The sequence below is a fragment of the Tachyglossus aculeatus genome, chromosome X1, assembly GCF_015852505.1.
Source record: "Tachyglossus aculeatus isolate mTacAcu1 chromosome X1, mTacAcu1.pri, whole genome shotgun sequence".
Taxonomy (NCBI): Eukaryota; Metazoa; Chordata; class Mammalia; order Monotremata; family Tachyglossidae; genus Tachyglossus; species Tachyglossus aculeatus.
Window position 1 is genome coordinate 14,948,698 of NC_052101.1, and position 12,355 is coordinate 14,961,052.

Sequence of the window (12,355 nt, forward strand, 5' to 3'; positions counted from 1 at the left end):
CATTCTTTATTGTGACTAGATAGAAAAGAATGTTGTTCTCCCAACTAATTGGGACCAAGGGTCATTTGGAAAATCAGAAGTTCAGTTAACCAAGCTTGTCGACTCACCCACCGTCTGACAGACTTGGATCACAGCCTAACTTCCCTCCCTCTTCGAAGGGAGAAGGCTCAGCTTGAGGCCTTCTTGGCATCCTGCACCGATTCCCAAGCAAGAAAAGAGGAAAAGTGCCTCAAGTGATGGGGTTGGGCCATCCCTTCTCCCCACTCCTTTTTGTTAAGGGAACTAGTGGGGAAGACTTGTCCTCCCCAACTTCTTTTTGGGTAACAGGTGTGGAGTACTGTCTTGCCAAAGCCACCAAAAGAGAAGTCCCTGGTGTCTAAGACCCTACATCCCAACTTGTGGTGTAGAAGAGGACTGGACCCCATTTACTAGCAATCTCCAAAAAATAGGAAGAGTAACATAGTCTAGTGGAAAGAGTACAGGCCCGGGAGTCAGAGGGCCTGGGTTCTAATTCCAGCTCCACAAGTTCCCTATTGGGTGACCTTGGCCAATTCACTTTTTTTAAGGGTATCTATTAAGCAACTTACTTAAGAAGCAGCATGGCGTAGTGGAAAGAGCCCAGGCTTGGGAGTCGGGGTATGTGGGTTCTAAATCCCGGCTCCACCACTTGTCTGTTGTGTGGCCTTGGGCAAGTCACTTTACTTCTCTGCACCTCAGTTACCTCATCTGTAAAATGGGGATAAAGACTGTGAGCCCCACGTGGGACAACTCAGTTACCTTGTATCTACCCCAGCACTTAAAACAGTGCTTGGCACATAGTAAGCACTTAACAAATACCGTAATTATTATTACTTTGTGCCAGGCACTGTACTAAGTGCTGGGGTAGGCATAAATTAATCCCCATTTAACAGATTAGGTAACTGAAGCACAGCAAAGTTAAGTGACTTTCCCAGGGTCACACAGCAGACAAGTTGCAGGGGCAGGTTTAGAACCCAGGTCCCTCTGATGCCAAGGCCTGAGCTCTATCCACTAGGCCATGCTGCTTCTCTTAACTTCTCTGTGTTAGTTTCCTCATCCATAAAATGGAAATTCAATACTTGCTCTCTCTCCTACCTAGGCTGTTAGACAGAGGGACTGTACCCCACCTGATTGTTGCCAACTTGTACTTCCCAAGCGCTTAGTACAGTGCTCTGCACACAGTAAGCGCTCAATAAATGCTATTGATTGATTGTCTTGTATCTACCCCACTACTTAGAACAGTGCTTGACACATGGTAAGCCCTTTAAAAAATACCATAATCGTTACAATTATTGGGAGACTAACTTTATGGAGAACAAATGATAAAGATCTTTCATTCCACAGAGTACTATTGGACAAGGTTAAAATGACTTGAATGCCACTCCATGTGAGTATAAAAGTCTTGAAGACAAGAGGCTCTTTTAGACTAAACTGCATCAGGATGTCAAGCTCTTGTTTCTGCAGAGAAGTGGTCGAGACTAATAAATAGGTTTTACCTATTAGCAATTTCTAATTTACTAGTGATAGGATACTGCGGTAGTGCCCCTTCTCTTTTAGGGAAGTGGAACTTAATTTTTTATGGCTGTCCCTGCATCACCAGACCTTCTTCAAGCTCTCATAAGATAAGAAATTATTTGAAATTTGACCATATCGGACAAGACTCTGGACACTTCAGAAGTCCCAGAAAATTCCCAGGCGAGGTAACTCTCTGTTAAAACTTTCCCAGATATGGATCACTCTCTCGGCCAGTCTGGAAAGACTCCAGGATTAAATGGAAATTATTTTTTTAAAGTTCTAGCACAGGGAAAGGATCACAAGCTATTTTCCGTTGGAATTTATATTTATAGTTCATTGCTCTCGGTTTCATCGTCACTACACTTATTTTCTCTGAAGTCAACAAATTGTCTCTGGTCACAACAGAAAGCAATATCATTTGAGAGTTGTTTTTTGAAGTTCATGCCATTGCAGTCATATTTTTACCTCCATTTCCTGAATCGGTAACATTTTTCCGGGCTAGTAAGTGAATAACTAAATTTTAATTCCACCACCCCAGGTAATGTTCCAACTACCACCCCTTAGACCTTTTAAATATTCAGGTCTCCTTGGCCATATATATATATGTTAATTTACCTACTCTACTTATCTTGCTATGCATTTTTCCAGAAACAGCATGGTCTATTGGATAGAGCACAGGCCTGGGAGTTGGGGAGGTCATGGGTTCTAATTCCTGCTCCACTACTGGTCTGCTGTGTGACCTTGGGAAAGTCACTTAATTTCTCTGTGCCTCAGTTACCTCATCTGTAAAATGGGGATTAAGAGTGTAAGCCCCATGTAGGACAAGGACTGTGTCCAGAAGCAGCGTGGCTCACTGGAGAGAACACAGGCTTTGGAGTCAGAGGTCATGGGTTCAAATCCCGGCTCTGCCAATTGTCAGCTGTGTTGTGACTTTGGGCAAGTCACTTAACTTCTCTGGGCCTCAGTTACCTCATCTGTAAAATGGGGATTAAGGTTTTGAGCCCCCGTAGGACAACCTGATCACCTTGTAACCTCCCCAGCGCTTAGAACAGTGCTTTGCACATAGTAAACGCTTAATAAATGGCATCCTCATCATTAACTTGTATCTAACCCAGTGCCTAATAAAGCGCCTGGCACGTAGTAAGTGCTTAACAAATACCATAGAATAGTAATAATAATTTTGTGAATCAGTCATGTCAACCCAGATAAAAAATGAGTTGGTACCAGTTTGGCTGTAGAAAGGCTTAAAAATGAAAGCAATCTAAGGCAGAAGTTTTCAGTCAGGGATGCCCCTGGGACTATCTCAAATATCACAGCGGAGAGTAGAGAAGACCATCCATTAGAAGTTTGTGGTACAGCCGTAATAACAGCAGCAGCAGCAGGTCTTAATACTACTGAACGACTCCTTGCTGAAATCCCTCACCAGCTGAGGACTCGGGGAATCCAATAAGAATTGGAGCAGCACTTTTCTGGGCAGACACTTCTCACCTGCTGCTCAGAAAATGGCTTAGAAGCTACTGCCACCACACCTAATTTCCAGAGTGTGTGTCTTTCCCAGAAGCGCAGCAAGAAATAGCCCTCCACCCTTGGAAGCACAAAGTCCGCAGGGCTGCCAGTGGTGGCAGCGAAAGAGCAGCTGCTCCTCTCAGCTGTGCAAGATAGTGGGAGGAGAAGGAAGAGCAGAAATACAACCGGTAGCAGCAACCGTATGGAAAAGTACACAGTGAAATAAGTAATAATAATAATAATGATGGTATTTGTTAAGTGCTTACTAAGTGCAAAGCACTGTTCTAAGCGCTGGGGAGGATACAAGGTGATCAAGTTGTCCCACGTGGGGCTCACAGTCTTAATCCCCATTTTACAGGAGGAAACTGAGGCCCAGTGAAGTCACTTGCCCAAAGTCACACAGCTGACAAGTGGCGAAGCTGGGATTTGAACCCATGACCTCCGACTCCAAAGCCCGGGCTCCTTCCACTGAGCCATGCTGCTTCTTAGTAGCGTACATAAGTTCACACCTCCATAAGACTAAATGCTGAATGTTCAAGGCCTAAGGAGTGGTAGTCGTGGTATTTGTTACGTGCTTTCTGTGTGTCAGGCACTGTAATAAACACTGGGGTAGATTCAAGCAAATTGGGTTAAATTATAACTTGAGGTGGTGAGATTTAAATGGGGAAAGCTTCCTGGAAGAGGAGGGATTTCAGGAGTACCTTGAAGATGGAGAGGTGTGGTGTGGCAGATCTGAGGAGGAAGAGTTCCCCTTCCAGTTCGAGAAGGTGCATAAACAAAAGATTATCCCATCTACCCCCTCCTTGTTAGTCCCTCTTAGACTTTGTATCTCCGGAGTGAACCTCTGTGGTTTATCCTTTTATGAAAGCTTCACCATATCCCTTTAATCTCTTTGTTGCCTTTCTCTGTATCTTCCCCAGTTTTATCATGTCCTTCCCAAGGTGATAAAAATGGCACCCAGTCTTCCAGGTGTGGACATCCTATGGTTTTATACAGAGTCAAAAATGTCTTTGTAATTTTTTTTTAATCCCCTGACTACTTCAGATGGTGGAGATGAAAGAATGTGTGTAAGGTATTTAAGCTCCCCAAAAGGAAGGAAGCATATTCGGAAAGAAGAAAACATATGCATTTATATGTTTATATTTGCACTTTTATGGCTATGTTTTGAGCAAGTAGAATGAGTGACTCAAATGGCTCGTTGCCGGCACTAACTCATTCACTCGCTTCCTGTCCCTCTCCTATCTGTGCAAGTGCACATAAGTAATTGTGTAATACTTTCCAGAGGATTGCTCAACCTCTTGCCTGGTTTCAGAGAGAGCTGTGTCATGTGACAACTTTCACATATCAAGTTTATGCATATGAGATCAAAATCTCCGTATGTCAACCAGTTCAAATAAAAAAGCTTTAATTAAAACACTTCCTAAATTCAGGACCTTTAAAATGTGTAGCAGATGAAATCCTGCTAGATGGTACGTTTCACAAAAGTAGAGACCATGTGGAGGATAGAGCTTTTGAGTGTTCTCTTTGGTTTTTTGTGTGTCTGGTAATTTCGCGACTGTCTATCACATCCTCAGGCATCTGATTTAAGCGTCAGGAATTCCAAACTCTTGTATCCATTTTGTCCCTAGAGAAGAGACAGTGATTGCAGTGAATAATCATACCATGCTTTTGTGTAGAGCTTTTATTCCCAAAGCACTCTTGCATTAACTCATCTCATTTTTGTCCTCATAACAAACCTGTGAGGTGGGTAGAAAGGCAAGGTATTATTATTCCCATTTTGCAGATAAGGAAACCAAGGTTCAGGGAAGTTAAATGATTCATCCATGATAACATAGCAGGCCGATGGCAGAACTCGGACTCAAAACCGGGACCTCCGACTGCTCGTCCGATACTCTTCCCGTACACCGTTCTGCTTCCCCTAAGTGGAGTGTTTCAGGTGATCAGGACTATTTGTCTTTTTTTTCCCTAGCCTTCTTGGGGCAGGGTGTGGGTGGCCGTATCTTTTCAAAGTCAAGCCTCCAGTATTTTCTGGAAGATTATCAGTACGGCCGTGAGCCAGGTATTTGGAATCCCTTGGAGAGATTAGTGACCCGAGTTTAGAAGTTGTCTTTCCAGTCATCATGACCAGGGATGAAGGGGTGCATCTGGTTTACTTACCACTTATAAGTGAGTTTTCAGTCTCTTAAACTCAAACCATTTAATCCCCCACTTTACAAATGGGAGTTTATCAGTGTTCCACCTCGCCCATTGACGGGTGACTAAGAAAGTTGCCATCTGCCATGGTGAAGTCTTTATTTTTCTTGTAATCTTGACTGTAAGCTCATTGTAAGCAGGGAATGTGCCTGTTTATTGTTTTATCGTTCTTAGAGCAGTGCTTAGTACAGTGGTCTGCACACAGTAATTGCTTGGTAAATATGACCGACTGAGCTGGCCAGAGAAAGCTGTTAAGTTATTGTTAGTTCCACCTGAGTATTTTCTGCAGTAGGAAATGTGATGGAATTAGATAAAAGGGCAGTAGTATTAACTGTAGTTGTTACCAGGGGTGAGGTAACTTGTTCATGTAGTAAGCTACTCTGGTCTTACTCTCCTTGTTGAGGAGTCCCTAATAAAATTTAAATTAGAATCTCTAGACTGTAAGCTGATTGTGGGCAGGGAACATGCCTGCCAACTATATTGTATTGTACTCTCCCAAGCACTTAGTACAGTGCTCTGCACAAAGTAATAAATAAATACCGTTGATGAGGAAGCTAGTAGGGTATACACACCAGTCTATTTTATCTCAGGCCTCTGAACCCCCTTTTCTCCTCTAGACTGTAAGCTCGTTTTGAGTAGGGATTGTATCTGTTACAGTTGTACTCCCCCAAATGCTTAGTACAGTGCTCTGCTCGCGGTAAGTGCTCAATAAAAATGGTTGACTGACTCTAGCATGGAGGTTGTGACCTTGCAGAACCTCATATTGAGGAAAACCTGTGTTGTGCAACTTGTGTTCGGTGCTGTGCTCATGCAACAGTCCAACCATTATTCCATCGAGGCAGTGGGAAATAGCTCTATACTGGTCCATACTGGACATTACTGAGCCAAAGGCAAGATCCCTCAAGGAACCAGACTGTTGAGCCAATGGTATGTTTTGATGGTCCAACCCTTCTAAACTACTCTTGCTCATTGCCATGGATGCCATAACTCCATGATGGGGGAAGCAGAGTATCCTAGTGGATAGAGCTCAGGCCTGGTAGTTAGAAGGACCTGGGTTCTAATCCTGATCCACTACTTGTCTGCTGTGTTATCTTGGGTAAGTCGCTTCACTTCTCTGTTCCTCTGTCACCTCATCTGCAAAATGGGCATTAAGAGTGTGAGCACCATGTGGGACGGGGACTCTGTCCAATCTGATTTTCTTGTGTCCATTCCAGCTCTTAGTACAGTGCCTGGTATACAGCAGGTGCTTAACAAATGTAATTATTATCAATTTTATTATTACCTCCCAAGGCTTCTACCTACCCTGTCGTCTTTCGAGATCATTGTGATACCCTAGTCATATGAGGAAAATTTTGGAGGTGACTAGGACTGCCCTAGAACGGGTCCAGTGTTGAATTGGTTGTTTATTATATTCTTCAGTGATGCAGCAGCAGTTTGCTTTGCACTGCTCTTCCCCGTGACTTCTCCCCCAAAGGCCCCATACATCTTTCCCTTCCCAAAATAGTGCATTTGAATTCTGGCTAAATTGACTCCGTTCAGAAATGGGTTGGCTATGACATTTTCTTGCACTATAGATCTGAATTTCATTATAGATTAAATCTTTCTGCATTTTGCACAGTGTCTGGTACGTAGTAAGCCCTTAACAAACACCATTACTATTAATATTATTATCTTTACAGAGCAGTTTGCTACTTTCATGCAAGAAAGATGTCAGAGATCAGTTTGTCCTTATAGAAGGCATTCGTGGTGCCTAGGATGTGAATGGAAATGATATGAGAAAAGTAACATTTCTGTTCTATCTGATGGAGAAGAAAGACTTTTTTAAAGCCTCTATATAATATTTACTGCAATAAAATTTGAAGTTCTAGGGATCCTATTGAAGAAGGTTCCTACTAGGGTAAACCATCCTTACCAGAAAAAGTTAATGCATTCCCCAGCATGAAAAGTTTTAACCACCTTACCTGCCTAATCTGCCTTCAGAAGTACAGTTGCTGCATTAAAATTTCTTCCCCCAAAACAAAAACTTGGACCTCTCTTTGTGTTCTCTAAAATGATAAATGAATTTACGGTCATGTCTACCCATTTTTTGCTAGTGGAAATTTAGATCCAATAAAAGTATTCAGTGCTTTTCATTAGCTTCGGATAGTGGAATTTCCTTTTTTTATGGTTTTGTTAAGTACTTACTGTGTGATAATAGTAATAATAATGATGGCATTTGTTAAGTGCTTACTATGTGCCAAGCACTGTTCTAAGCACTGGTTAAGCACTGTTCTAAGTACTGGGGTAGATACAAGTTAGTTAAATCGAACACAGTCCCTGCCCCATGTTGGGCTCACAGTCTAAGTAGGAGAAAGAACAGGTATTGAATCCTCATTTTACAGTTGTGGAAGCTGACCTGGGTTCTGATCCTGCCTCCGCCACTCACCTGCTTTGTGACTTTGAGCAAGTCACTTTACATCCTCGGGCCTCAGTTCCCTCATCTGCAGAAACGGAGATTCAGTACCTGTTTACTTAGACTGCGAGCCCCACGGAGCACCTGATTATCTTGTATCTACCTCAGTGCTTAGTACAATGTTTGGCACATATTAAGCACTTAACAAATGCCACAATTATTATTACCGCAACATAGAAATGAAAATAAGCCCAGGACCAGAACTGGACCTCGAGTTGCAGGTGAATGCTACCTATTTGCCCAGTGTTTTAGGAATGTAGAGTGATCCCCTTCCTTCCCCTCCCCCTCATCCCCCTCTCCATCCCCCCATCTTACCTCCTTCCCTTCCCCACAGCACCTGTATATATGTATATATGTTTGTACATATTTATTACTCTATTTATTTATTTATTTTCTTGTACATATCTATTCTATTTATTTTATTTTGTTAGTATGTTTGGTTTTGTTCCCTGTCTCCCCCTTCTAGACTGTGAGCCCACTGTTGGGTAGGGACTGTCTCTATATGTTGCCAACTTGTACTTCCCAAGCGCTTAGTACAGTGCTCTGCATACAGTAAGCGCTCAATAAATACGATTGACAGATTGATTGATCCTAGTTGACAAAAAACCCCTCAAACAGTAATACCACAAACACAAACCTGAACTCATCTTCCCTCCCAAATCCTCTCGTCCACCCAACATTCTCCACAGAGTTGGCAATATCACCATCCTCCCCTTCTTTGTAACCCCTAACTTTGGCATTATCCTGGACTCTTCCCTCTCTTTCAACCCCCACTTTCAATCTTTACCTAAATTCTGACGATCCTTCCTCTGCTCTGTTTCCAGAGGCCTCCCCTTCCCTTCCATCCAAACTGCCACCTCGCCGTTCCAGGCACTTTCACACTTTCTAAAGCATCATACTATGCCTGTCTTCCCACTCCTCACAAATAAGGATAATAATCATTGTGGTGTTTGTTACAACGGGCTAAGCTCTGAAATCACTATCTCCATTGATTACTTATTCCTCACAGCATCTAACAGAAACTACTGACAATTAGCTTTAAAGAGAAGTGAAGTGACTTACCCACGGTCACACAGCAAGCAAGTGGCAGAGCCAGGATTAGGACCCAGGTCCTTTAACTCCCAGGCCCTTGCTCATTCCACTAGACTACACTGCTTATCATCATCATCATCATCAATCATATTTATTGAGCGCTTACTGTGTGCAGAGCACTGTACTAAGCGCTTGGGAAGTACAAGTTGGCAACATATACAGTCCCTACCTAACAGTGGGCTCACAGTCTAAAAGATGTATTTAAGGCTTCAGTATCTCTAGGATGAAAGAAAAAAAATGATGTCCCATAAATGAGACTCAGTCTGGGAGGAGTCTCTGTGAAAACAGAAACTCTACCAGTTTGCCTGAGAACTACAGCCCAGATATTTATGTGGCTATCTTTTTCTAATAATACAGGGTCATTCTAATTTTTAACATTGATATTGGAAAAGACCAGCTGCAGAATTTTGAATAAAGAAAACAGCTGCCATGCCTTGAGCTCACACTTCATCAAACTTGCTGTTCTTCCCTGCCTCTTGCATCACTCCACCCACACCAGTGAAATGCCCATCAACTCCCTCTCAACACTAACTGTCCCCAAATGTTACTGCTAGAACTTCGGTTTCAGACAAGAGATGAAAAAATTGAAGATTTGTTAAAATGGTTTCAAAAATGTACTCCTGCCTTATTGGGGAAAAAAATATTTTCCTAGTTCTGCCTCCTCACCTCACCCAGTCCCAGGGGCTAACAAAGGTGGGAAGGTGAGAAAAATGGAGACGGGCCACAGTCTCTTGTAGTCCACTCATTTGTAGTCTACTCAGCCTCCACAGCAGCAGGTGACAGTGCTGAAGTAGAAGATGCAAACTAAATAACTTTCATTCCCTCCTGTCCTCCAATCTTGTCTTTTCGACCCTAGTTCCCTTCCGGAGCCAGAGAAAGGCTGATCGTACACCTGTCCCCATGTTTTGTTTTGTTTTGTTGTCTGTCTCCCCCTTTTAGACTGTGAGCCCACTGTTGGGTAGGGACTGTCTCTATATGTTGCCAATTTGTACTTCCCAAGTGCTTAGTACAGTGCTCTGCACGTAGTAAGCGCTCAATAAATACGATTGATGATGATTGATGATGAAACTAAAATTTGAAAGCCACAGGTAGTCCCTCACTTAGCAGATATGTTTGCCTTGAAAAAGTGGGGATTTTTTTTCTTTGAAGGCCTGAATACCGTGACTTGGAGGATGTGGTATTCACCCTACCCTCCCCCCCCCCACAGCCTTTATGTCGGTAAATTATATATGATAAATTATTCATATTGGTTCCCATCCCCCCCTCTAGACTGTAAGCTCATTGTGGACAGTTAACATGTCTACCAATTCTGACATATATACTCTCCCAAACCCTTAGTACAGTACTGTGCACACAGTAAGGTCTCAATAAATACCATTGATTGACTAATAGCCTCTCATCAAAGAAGGCATTTTGAAGATGGACTGGCCTCTGAGACAGTACACATTTCATTGATTTAATTTTATTTTCTCAGAACCGACGTACATCACAATCGATCCTCCCACGTGTGAGGTGATTTCCAACTGCACTCTGACTGAAAAGGATTGCATTTACAGTTTCCGACTGGATCACAATGGTTGCCGAATCTGCCAGTGCAGAAACCGTGAGTATACAGAGACCTAGATTTTTATGAACCCCTAACCAGATAGTGCAAAGGCAGGTTTTCACAGTGATTTTCCTGTCTATCTCATTTATGACATTTGGGCAGCTCTAGAGAAAAAAATGTTCACATGAATGCCCAGATGCTTTCTAATAGCCCTTTGTGGCCAGGGAAAGCGTTTACCAACTCTATTGTATTGTAGTCTCCCAAGATCTTAGTACAGAGCTCCGCACACAGAAAGCGCTCAATAAATACCATTAATTGATTGGTTGATTGATAATGTGGTAAAGGACTTTTGTTAATTTGCTCAAAGCTTTGGGTATTCATTTTTCTGTTGTCAGAAAAATGTGAATTGGGTTTCCAAAGAGATAGGCAGGAGGGATCAATCAGTCAATCAATCGTATTTATTGAGCGCTTACTGTGTGCAGAGCACTGTACTAAGAGCTTGGGAAGTACAAGTTGGCAACATATAGAGACAGTCCCTACCCAACAGTGGGCTCACAGTCTAAAAGGGGGATCAGAGAATCTAGCCTATTCTATTTATTTTGTTAATGATGTGCATCTAGTTTTAATTCTGTTTGTTCTGACGATTTGACACCTGTCCACATGTTTTGTTTTGTTGTCTGTCTCCCCCTTCTAGACTGTGAGCCCATTGTTGGGTGGGAACCTTCTCCATATATTGCCAACTTGTACTTCCCAAGCGCTTAGTACAGTGCTCTGTGCACAATAAGCGCTCAATACGATTGAATGAATGAATGAAAAGGTTAGTACCAGCAGACTTCCTCTGCTTACATAGGCGGTCCCGTCAACATGTTTTTTTCAGTGGCAAAATTATTTCTTCTGACTTAAGACAGTCACCAGGAGCTTTGTGACTTGAAACTTAAAAATTCATTCAGTTAAATGATGGAAGCCCCATGAACCGTGTCAAGTGGGTTATTGGGTAAGCATCTTTGGTGCTCCCTGGGGCCCTGGGAATGTTATACAACCCCTCAAGACCATAATATATGTGCCTAAATGAACAGTCATATCATACCAGTCATTAACATTGTAATGCATTTAAAGTGTGCTACACTTCTAATCAAGGCTCTGATGAAGTCAGAAGTCTGTTGAAGTCTGAAACATTCGCTCCAGGAAAGAAGTTCAGGGTTTCATGGTATTTACAAATGTGGAAACTTGGGCTTGTGCTGCTTTCTGAAAAACTCTGAAGTGAATCCTTTTATCACACCTAGAAAATCATCTGCTTGAGTTATAAATCACCAGATGACCTTAGGTAGCGGTCAGGGCAAGTGGTGAAGAGCATTATTTTGTATTTAGAAAACTACTTTATTTCTGTAAGACATCTCATCTGGCCTCTTCAAACTGTCATGACTGGAGCAGTCACATTTATCACACACATAGTCAAAGGCATGAGCGATCCTCGCTTGCAACAGAAAATGAAAATCTATAGCCCCAGAGTCAAGAAACCAACAAAATTTCCATCTAAACTCTCCATACAGCTTGTAAAGAACCTTGTTTCCTATGATCTGAAAGCCCTAAGATTTTAAGCCTTCCAGCCATTCTGAGAGGGAAGTGACAAATATTAGCCCCTGAAATAAATGGAAATTTTAAGCAACTTTTTCAGTCACCCAAAAAGATTAGTGACAGACAATGTTCTGAATTCCCTGTCCCCTTGAACAGCATGGCCTAGTGGAAAGATCATAAGCCCAGGGATCAGAAGACCTGGGTTCAAATCCCAGCTCTGCCTCTTGACTGTCGTGTCATTTAATCAGTCAGGTTTTATGTAATCATTTTCAGTCTTCTAGTTCTCTACTGGCAGCCCAGAAACATAGGTGCTTACATTGGTACTTAGGTGTTTTAGCGGGAAGATATAACATTTGCCTCAGTACGTTCAGCTGTAAAATAGGGGTTAAATACCTGTTCTCCCTCTCCTGTAGACTGTGAGCCTACACTTACCTCCTATCTACCCCAGCACTTAGTAC

The 12,355-nt window shown here is 42.5% G+C and overlaps 1 protein-coding gene across 1 annotated transcript in view; it reads left to right on the forward strand.

Moving 5' to 3' along the window:
• Positions 1–12,355, forward strand: part of CRIM1 (cysteine rich transmembrane BMP regulator 1) — a 227,383-nt gene that overhangs the window by 173,530 nt on the left and 41,498 nt on the right. The window contains exon 11 of the mRNA XM_038771661.1: positions 10,251–10,379. Coding sequence (XP_038627589.1) covers positions 10,251–10,379 — 129 coding nt within the window. The remainder of the gene's footprint in view (positions 1–10,250; positions 10,380–12,355) is intronic.